Source organism: Chanodichthys erythropterus, chromosome 14 (genome assembly GCF_024489055.1).
Source record: "Chanodichthys erythropterus isolate Z2021 chromosome 14, ASM2448905v1, whole genome shotgun sequence".
Taxonomy (NCBI): Eukaryota; Metazoa; Chordata; class Actinopteri; order Cypriniformes; family Xenocyprididae; genus Chanodichthys; species Chanodichthys erythropterus.
In genome coordinates, this window is record NC_090234.1 from 37,441,034 (window position 1) to 37,451,427 (window position 10,394).

A 10,394-nucleotide genomic window follows, 5' to 3' on the forward strand; every position below is an offset into this window, starting at 1 on the left:
GTTAGTGGCCTGGCGCAGCACAAAAATTGGCATCTCACCTCCGTCCCCCCCAGCTACCTGTTTATTAGCACTTTCCTCCAGACCCCCATCACCCACCTTCAAGACACCTCGTAAAAACATACCTGGACACCATAGGAACATGCATGTGACGCCTTCTGCTCGCTCAGTTCGCTCGCTTCTTTTCAATAAAATCAAGACAAAAAATAACTGAAAAATAATTATGCCTGCCACCCGAGCATCAGACCCATCCGATACATTCCTATGGGCCGTTGGCAGAGAAATAGCCCGCTTTCGGAAGCCCGGCTTGGCGAAACGAGCATGGATTAGGAGAATTCTATCATAAATCCAACTTGTATCGCGTATTGGAAGCGAGCGCGAGTGTGATTGAGCTCGCGGGCGTTCATTCGCGCACTGGTCCGCTCGCGTGAAGAACTGGAGCAGCGCGCGGCTGATGCGCGAGCGTTACTTTTTCTTTTCTCTTCCAAGAAAGTGTTTTACGTTGTCAGTCCCAGATAAATATAACCGTGACTTTCCGCGATGTGGAAAAACGCACTTACCGGATAGAGTCTCGATGGCTTTAATCGCCCAGTTCTGGTCGGGGAAATCCACGAAGGCATAGCCGGATTTGAGCAGGACCTGGTCGGTCACGGGAAGCTTCCTCTCGCTGAAGAGCTGCTTCAGGTCCTCCACGGTCACCGAAGGACTCAGATTCCCCACATAGAGTTTGTTCATGGTCTATACGAAAATCTATACGTCCAAATATATCGGCGTGCGCGCGCGTGCAATGGATTGCTCGAAGTAAGGAAAAACAAGGAGAAAATAAAATAGAAAAAAATAAAATAAATGTGCTGAAAATCAGCCGTCACCCCCCAGATGCAGCCGGACCCCCCTGCTACATATACACAACTATGTTCCTGCTCAAACTCTTTTACTGGGATTGAAAAAAAAGTGTCGTTGCGACGTTACTCTGTTGCCAACAAGCGCCGCCTCTAAATAAAACCGCTCTTAAAAATCACAAAATTACTTTTGAGGTGTTTATGGACTTAGATTGGTGTCTAGTGTTCAATTTGCCTGCATAAATCTTTGGATAAGGCATATTGATGAGACTCGGTGAGCAACACAGGAGGGCTTATAGTTCATTTAAATCCACTTACAGAGAGAGAGAATGTCTGTTCAAGTCAATATATATTTATACATTTGTAGTGAGAAGTCGTACAGCCCTTTAACTCGTGTTAATAAACGGATGTACGTGAATTTGAGTCATTCTCAGAGGCTGCTTTCATTTGCAATCGTGATTGACAGCTTGATTGACATCTTTTGGGGTGTTGTGGATTGATGGGCGTTTTCCTCGCTCCCTTGACAGGATAACCCGTTTGTTTGTTTTATATTCCTTTACACTCAACTCGAGTTTGATTCTAAATTTAATCTACGATTAATAATTAGGGCTGTAAAACCATAAAGCACAGACTCCAAAGAGAATAGCAGCTGGAAAATGGGACTTTCTCTGGGAACGCCCACGTCAATGGAAAAGAAACAGGAATGTGAAGAAACCTTATGGAATTATGATTTAGGAGGAGCATGCACGTTATATATGGATATAATGCATGGATTCCACTTATGTAGACTGTGGTAAACGTTTATCAAATATTATTCCAATGTTTGACATTTAATATTTGAGCCAAATCTTTTCACCATGCCATATCTGTGAAATTATATATACACACACAGATAATCACTTAATATTCAACATCTAGATTTCTTCCATTGCAAATGAAATATAATTGTATATTTTTTTGCTGATTTCTGTACATTTATACATCAGTGTTTCATACTCATCAGATCTTCATATCACACACTGCAACATTATACGCGTCCAAATGCAGCAGTGCCAGGTAGCAAATGTGTTAGAGCGGCTTTATCTTTACTAATACTGTAGCATAATCTGTAACTAAATTGAGGCCATTAACTGACTGTTTGTTGTGCTTAAAACACCTTGAATATGTTAGTGGCATCTTCAGAAATCATTCAAATCCCTCCAACAGCCAGGTACAGTAAAGGAAGGGAGTCCCAGATTGGTCAGCTAATGCAGACACCCAGTATACAAATTAATGCCAAATCCCTGAGTATTTTAAACTACATTTAACATGCTGGAGAAGTATTTCAGTTGATACTATTATTAACAATATGTTCTCTGAGGTAAAGAGACGTAAATTGGAACAGAGCTCTTTCAAGCACTGGTGTTCTAGCATTCCTTTTCAATAAACCTATTCATTTCTCTGCAGTTTAAGGCAAAAGCCTCAAGAGAATATTTGTATGCATTACATAAATATGTCATCCATAACTTTACCTTCCTTTTCTGATTCTCAACAACAGCTTGTAGCTATTCTCAAGAATTTAGATTCAATCCTTTAGGTTTGAATCATGCATATTTCATGTTTTGTGTGATTCAAGCATAGGTTCACACAAGGTGGGAGGTATAAAGCAGTTTATTGCAAGACCACCACTAAGCTTAAAATGCATAAAAACAAGGGAGGTGTGAGCCAGACACTATCATATTACAAAATAAACGCAAATTCTGCATCAGGTTGGAGATGGATGAGAAAAAAAAAACAAACAAAAACAACAGTTCAAAAATATTCATCCAACTACTGAAACATCCAGACCGGTCAAAGACACATGAAACCTTTAGGCAAGAAATCGAAGGGACTGAATTTAAAGTACATCCAAACTCATGCCACCAGAAATAAACATCTACGTCATCAACAATGTCATTGTCATCATCGTCTTCATGAATGGTGAGAGGAGTCGAACTTCACTTCAGTAATGACCTGTAAAAACAAACAAAGGTATTTGTTTGTCACAAATCACTAGAGCACTTACAACACTCTGGAACCATAAAACCAGGTAGACATTGCAAAGACTTTCATTCAAATTTATTGAGCAGTACTTACGAGGGGAGTAGGAGCGAGAGCGTGATCGTGACCTGTATGGTCCTCTGCCGTAGTAAGGAGAGGGGGATCTCCTCCTGCTAACAAAAAGGTGACATTTAATGAAAACGCTAGCATTTACAGCTCACAACAAAGAGGTGACATTCAAACTGCAGCATTCTGAACCATTTAAAAATGTTAAAACTATATTGTAGTGGAACAGCTGGGTAAGAAAAAATCCGATCTACTGGGCCAGGAGAGAGAAAATCTCAGTGTTGAACCATGCAGGACGGTCCTTACAAACATCACACAAATTGCTGAAAAGTAGAGGATCACCTGTATGACCTGTTGTTGTTGTAGTAGTCACGGTCATCGTAACGATCATATCCACGTTCGTAGCCTCGATCGTAGTAATCACGGCGACGACTTACGCTCGGGCCTCCGCCACTGCACATGAGGGGAAAAAAAAAAAATTATTTGGGCTCAAAATTGATCAAATCATTTCCCTATGAGAGAAAGCAATTGATATTCACAATGCTCTGAGGCCCTGTTTCCACCTAGTATTAAGATGCATTTTTGTCGATCAGATCACAAGTGGGCGACGCTAAGTGTAAACGGGGTGTAAAACGTTTTGAGCTTGTCCACTTTTGACCACTTCCAGAGGTAGTCAAACACATTTGACCAGATTGCTTTCATAATGTAAATGCTCATGTGGTTGAATGCATTCGAACAGCCACAAAAGACCATCTACTCTCAGCCTACTGGCCTAATGTGTAAACATTATGGGATGTGTGCGAGCCAGACGGGATTTAAACTCTTGACTCAAGAACCAAGTTTGGTTTGTACCAAGCACAATGTTCTCTCATCATTCCTGATTTCTAACACGCACTTACAGTGTTTGGCCGGTCTTGTTTCAGAGCAGAAACGAAGGCTGCTGCTCTCCGTATGTTTTTCCATCATCATAAGCCGCGTTTCCATTACAGATATGCGCAAAACTTTTGCGATATTTTCTAAGTATCTACTAAAAACATTGCAAAATGACTGCGTTTCCATTAACCGATGTTATGCAATACAAATGTCTTTTTTCCTCTTGCGATAAAGTCATTCCAAAAATCATGGCAACGGATGTTGGTAGGTTTACGTATATCCCAGCCACTGCACTAGCCATTATTTTTGAACAAATTAGATGTAAGCATGTTATCCAAGCATTTATGCCAAGGAAAGCCCTTTGGGAGCAGCCACGTATGAAGAGTTTCTGGGTGTTTCTCCCTCCTATCTGATTAGAGGTCTTGATAAATTCAAATTGTGGCGTTTCCTTGTCGTTTAGAGGACAGTAGTCCCGTAATACTTTTGTCTTTTATGAGTTTAATGAAGAACTCATATTCTGTCCAAACATGCCACACCCTCTTTTAAGAATGATCGACTTTTACATATGGCAGTGACCTGTAAATGTCTATTGCAGTTTTGCAAAATAATCATTTTTCAAATTGCCTGAAAAACCACCTCATACAAGCGTAAAAATATTTTTGCAATATATGGGAGTGTTAGTGAAATTGGCGCATTTTCAATTTACTCAATTTAAGAAACACAGCTAGTGGCCTGTTCATACATAAATTGTGCAAGCTCTTTTTGTCCATTCTATCGAAAGATCTGAAAAAACCCATACATTTACCCACCTATAGACCATTCCCTTGAAGAAATCAGGACAGAAGTGGTAGTCTACTTGTGATCTGATCGACCAAAATGCATCTTAATACCAGGTGTAAACAGGGCCAGAGTTTGTCATTAAAACAGGGGTGCAAAACTAAGTTCCTGGAGGGCCACAGCAGAGTTTTGCACCCCTGATCTAGAACATTTAGTTGAATCATTTGGCAAGATTGTGATAATTAGACAGTAAAGGATCAGAAACACAGAACTGAAATCAGACTTACTATGTTGGTCTGCCCATATATATTCCAGGAGTAGGTGTGTGTGGTCTCTTTGTAATCGAGTAGTCGACTCTAATTCTGCGGCCGTCTAGTTCCATACCATTTGCACGCTCTTTAGCCTAGAACCAAAACAGTCCAGAATAACCCATACTGAGCATACAATATTCTTCCTGCTTAATGCCATTAATCCCAGGTGTCGTTATTGCTGGCCATAAAATAGCTGGGGGTAAACAGTACATACTGTACTTCAATAAAATAAAATAAAATTAAAATAAATGTATAATGCAACTTCACTGCTGACAAACCCCATACAGAGAATAACAAATAGCTTAATACAATTTGAATCAAACTTTAACTTTGATTTGTTTTTTGTTTTGTTTTTTAAATTTGCAATTTCAGTAAAGGCAGAATGTTTCGTATAAACAAAACAGCCTTTCACTTTAAGTAAATCCATACAACCCATTCAACAGGACAATTCACCTCTTTTGAATCTTCTCTGTTCTCAAAGTAAACGAAAGCAAAACCCCTGGAGCGCCGAGACTGCTGGTCATAAACGATGGAGACGTCACTCAGAGGGCCATACTTGGAGAAGACCTCCCTCAGGTCTCTCTCTGTGGTGTATAGGCTCAGCCCAAACACTCCCAGGCAGCAGTTTGGGTCTGGGTTTGCCTAAAGGTAAAGAAAACATTACAGATTACATAAAAGCAGTGCAAAAACAACATGCAAAAAAAAAAAAAGCATGTATGGAACTGAGTCTTTGTCTCACCCTGTCACCAACATGGCGTCTACGGTTGGACATAGGAGAGTGGCTATGACTGCGGCGGCGATGGTATTCGCTGCTGTACGAACGGCTGCGTGAACGTCTCCGGCGAGAATGAGAGCGCGAGCGGGAACGACTGTAATGTCTGCGAGAGCTCCGATGGGAGCGAGACCTGCATAAGGATGGAGTAAAGTGAAGAAGAGCAAAGTAAAAGGCAACAGACATGCAGTCTATCAAGTTACGAACTGATAAGTCCTGTCTTAAACTCCTTAGACAGACAAGAACCTCCAGCTTCAAATTTCATTATATATCAAGTTGCTACCAACACATGTCAAATGATCAACTGCAGAGTTCTTAAAATCGTAGCCGTGGGTGGGGGGAGCATTTTTTTTTTTCCTCAAGTCTGGCCCAAACTTTGTTTCTACTTTTAACTGGAAAGCAGCAGGTGTAACTTGCACTCTTGTCAACTCGATGTACTGTGAATTCCAGTTGTAGCTGAGCCACGTGGCCATTTCAACAGTTTAAAATGATATGAAATTTTGGAACACAACCAAAAGCAAACAATCAAAAGCTACACTACTGCATCCTCAACACAAAAGAACTTCATGGCAAATGTATCAATTAACATTAAAGGGTTAGTTCACCCAAAAAAATGAAAATGTCATCATTTATTACTCGCCCTCATGACGTTCCACACCTGTAAGACCTTCAGTCATCTTCAGAACACAAATTAAAATATTTTTGATGAAATCCGAGAGGTATATGACTTTTCCATAGACAGCAATTTAATAACCACTTTCAAGGTCCAGAAAGGTCCTCAAGACATAATTAAAATAGTCCACCAATTTTGAGAATACTTTTAGCGCGCAAAAAAACAAATTTTATTCTGCAGTATCTTCTCATACGTTGTTTACGTTCAGCACTTCCAGGTTCTATGTCAGAACACAGACTCATTATTGGCCGGCTCCTGCGTCAGCATCACACGCATGCATCATGCTGATCACGTGATCAGCTTTGGCCAATACTGAGCCAGCATTCAGACGTAGAACCTGGAAGTGCTGAACGTAAACATCACATGAGACTGACACAAGAGAAGATATTGTTGAATAAAGTTATTTTTTTTGTTTTTGCGCACAAAAACTATTCGTCACTTCATAACATTAAGGTTGAACCACTGCAGTCACATGGACTATTTTAACAATGTCTTTAGTACTTTTCTGGACCTTGAAAGTGGTGACTATATTGCCGTCTATGGTGGAGTCAGACAGCTCTTGGATTTCATCAAAAATCTCTTTATTTGTGCTCCAAAGATGAACGAACGCCTTACAGGTGTGAAACGACATGAGGGTGAATAATTAGTGACAGAATTTTAATTTTTGGGTGAACTAACCCTTTAATGTAAAAATAAATAAATGCTTTTATGAATTATTTTAACCCTCTGGTGCTCTTCATTCACGAGTCACACTCATACTCCTTCTGGTCAAAAGTGGCCAAAAACCTCAAATGCAACTTTTTCAATAAAATCAATGTAATATACTTTTGTTTAATATTATGTAATATTTAGTATTTTGATGGAATTGTATGGTACCAAGTACCAATTTTTCATTTCAAGCACTAAAAGGTCTCAAAAAAATGACATGTCATGGCATCTGTCAATAAAAAAAACATTTTAATTAAAACAATTAATGACAAATAAAAATGACATCAAAACATGGAAATAAAATTACTAGAAAAATAACTGATAGATTATCAATAATGCATCACTGTTTTCAAAAAAGAAACATCTAAAAAGGAATAGCCACATGAGTTGAAGCTGAAGAGTGAATGAACACTCATTCTATAGGACACATCCTGTATGAAATTAATCAGACATCCTAGACACACAACATTACAACTTGTATCTGCAAAAGTGAACTTGAACTATGTTACATGCTACCCAGAGAGTGATTCCACACATCACTGCGTCCATCAAATCGACTTTATTTCTATACTCACCTAGTCTTGGACCTGGAGCGAGAACGAGACTTGGAGCGAGAGTGGCGGGACCCCTCTTTTGACTGAGCAGGTGAGTGATCCGGCGAGCGACTGGCTGACTTAGCAGATCCTCTAGGACTTGCGCTCCTAGAGGCCGAACGGGACTCCTAAACCAACCACATCCGAATAACGTTAAGAGCCAGAGAACATGGTCATACTGGGAATGTTTAACTAATAATTGTGTATATAGAAATGAGTTTGAGACCAATCTAGACTAGGATAATATGCAGCGATGATGGCCTTTTCACCGCAAGCATATGAACTAGTGTAAAAGCAATTTACTTTAATGCACTTACAATATAAGAATTTGAAGTTGTTTGACATGTAATGCATCAGATTATGTATGAAAATAACTAGCTGCAAAAATCTCTCATGCTACAGGACAATTGTAACTACTGCAATACAAAATGGACAACAGAAGATTTATGCATGCACGCATGGGACAAACATACTAAGATTTACTTAGCGCTGCGATCTTATCCCAGATAACTTCTGATCTTAACTTCATAACACATCTTTTCTTCTTTCTTCAGTTTCAATTTCATTTCTGACTTCATTCCTCTTCCCCCATTTCTCTCACTGCCCATAACTGCTATATGGGAACTTCTTTTGCTCCGCAATATTAGCATGCACTGAAAATTCAGCTTCAAATTATTCGCATTAACAACTTGACATTTGACTTCATCCAGATTTCTCTTCTTCCAACCTTAACCTTAACAAAAAAGAAAAGGATGAAGAATGTGTAAACACTGGACATCACAACCAAGAAAGAATCCTATTGATTTATTAGTGTGGGAAAAACATTATAGATGAACCAACAGAAATGTAAAGTGAGCTTTAATTTCCATCATGAAAAACAATTAGACTCTTTCAGATGCATCCTGAGCCTTATTCAAGCATGCAAAAACAATCTCTCACAATAACAAATGTTACGCATTTCTTGTAATATTACACATTTAAAGCAATTTGAAGAATATGAAAGGATGCATTTCAAGCCTACTATTAAATATTTTGCATTTTTTGCATAATACGATCAGCTTTAAGGCTCAGGATGACCTTCTCTCATGTATTAGCAGAAAATATATTACTCATACAAGTTATATCTGATTAATTAAACATGCAAGGAGAAAACAACACTTAGTAAAGACAGTAAAACATTTTGCTTACTAGTGAAAAGCGAACAGTGAGAAGGTATTTCTAGTATGAAAGCACGTTGTCTATCTGCTAGCACTGAAGCTGGCTAACTGAATCCTTGGATTTCGGTACAAATCCATTTAACATGTAGCCATGTCATTTTATAGAGTTTTTTTAGACATGTTAAAAAGTAAATACATCGAGTCATTGCATTTGTACATAATCAGATTTTAAAAATAAAATTTAAAAAATGAATGAAGCCTGTCTGACTGGCTAACATACAATATGGAGGCCATTTCTAGAAGAATCATGGAAGGGCGCGTGCAAAAAAGAGCAAACAGTAAAACACTACATACCCGCTTCGCGAATTCCTTCTCGGCGTCACTCATTGTTGTTTAATATATATATTGCGCTGCAATTGCAACACTGTGTGAGAAATTACAGACAACACAATACAAATAGAGCGCCCAAAAACACACACAAAAATCGGACCTCTGTTAATGAACGCCTTTCTCGGTCGTAGAGGCTTTATTTAGAAACTAGCGTTCCCACTCCTAATTGCGCTTTTAAGCAGCGTCCGCAAGAGGGCGTCAAAATACTACTCACAGATAAATGCTTTTTGACAAAGCGTGTATATTATGTATACGTTTATAATAAAGGTACACAAACATACTTTTATTTATTCATTTTGATTAGGCTACTTATCGCAGTGGGTAAACAAAGTTCAGAACCACTCAAATGATCCGGAGTGGCTGTTTTTCTTTTAGAAAGATTCTTTACTACTCAGTAAGCAAAGAGCTGATTGGTCGATCAAAAATGGCGGTTAATTTGTGCAAGACAGCAATTGGACGGCGCTGATAGTGATTCTTCCCACGTTCACTACACTCGAAAATATATGAATGGGAAATACTGCCACATATCAATCAATGAGTTTGATGAGATGGATTGTATTTCCGCGATTTTCTTCACTTGACTTTGTTTTGAGAATAGATACCCTGAACAATTAAACACTTATTTTTCTCGTATTTAAATTCCAGTTTTGCTGCTTTTGTATTGTTTTGTTACCGTAGCAACAGCTGACAAGTAGGAGTGCGCGTATATGCAAATAATGTTCAACCAGATAATAGGGAAGAATATTGCATGATAATTTATTTTCTGCAGTATATTAGCCACATTGCTCCAGACTCTACAGTATCTGTCCATGCTTTAAAGGGATAGTTCACCCAAAAATTAAATTTCTGTCATCATTTACTCACCCTCAAGTTGTTCCAAATCTGTATGAATTTCTGTTGAAAACAAAGGAAGATATTTTGAGGAAAGTTTGTAACCATGACACTTTTGGGCAGCATCGACTTCTATAATAGGGAAAAAAAATTACTATGGAAGTCAATGGTGTCCCAAAAACTGTTCAGTTTAACACATTCTTCAAAATATCTTCCTTTGTTTTCAACAAAACAAAGAAAATTAAACAACTTGAGGGTGAGTAAATGATGACAGAATTTTTATTTTTGGATGAACTATCCCTTTAAGTAAAATCATCTGCTGAATGTCAGTTAACTAGAACACAAAAAGGAAATCTTGTCAGATGTTATGATATATAACATGCCTGAA

The 10,394-nt window shown here is 38.6% G+C and overlaps 2 protein-coding genes across 8 annotated transcripts in view; both read right to left on the bottom strand.

The window, feature by feature from the left end:
• The window catches only part of igf2bp2a (insulin-like growth factor 2 mRNA binding protein 2a), a 72,917-nt gene extending 71,995 nt beyond the window's left edge, over positions 1 to 922 (bottom strand). For 3 of the 4 annotated variants that reach the window (XM_067408531.1, XM_067408530.1, XM_067408528.1), the window contains exon 1: positions 558 to 922. In XM_067408531.1, the coding sequence (XP_067264632.1) occupies positions 558 to 732 (175 nt within the window). In that variant the 5' untranslated portion in view covers positions 733 to 922. Of the gene's footprint in view, positions 1 to 122; positions 457 to 557 lie in introns of those variants that run through there. The other variant, XM_067408532.1, reaches the window with a different exon arrangement.
• Positions 923 to 2,474: 1,552 nt separating this feature from the next.
• tra2b (transformer 2 beta homolog) lies at positions 2,475 to 9,329 on the bottom strand. 4 transcript variants are annotated; one of them, XM_067410084.1, is made up of 8 exons: positions 9,140 to 9,329; positions 7,611 to 7,756; positions 5,622 to 5,787; positions 5,336 to 5,524; positions 4,859 to 4,974; positions 3,273 to 3,374; positions 2,952 to 3,025; positions 2,475 to 2,828 (listed from the first exon to the last, which is right to left on the bottom strand). In XM_067410084.1, the coding sequence occupies exons 1-8, from the start codon at positions 9,170 to 9,172 to the stop codon at positions 2,818 to 2,820; spliced, it is 837 nt and encodes a 278-aa protein (XP_067266185.1). In that variant the 5' UTR covers positions 9,173 to 9,329; the 3' UTR covers positions 2,475 to 2,817. The 4 variants fall into 4 exon arrangements, with proteins under 4 accessions (XP_067266185.1, XP_067266184.1, XP_067266183.1 ...); XM_067410083.1 differs by having other exon boundaries at positions 2,952 to 3,028; XM_067410082.1 differs by having other exon boundaries at positions 3,264 to 3,374.
• Between the last annotated feature and the right edge of the window lie 1,065 nt (positions 9,330 to 10,394).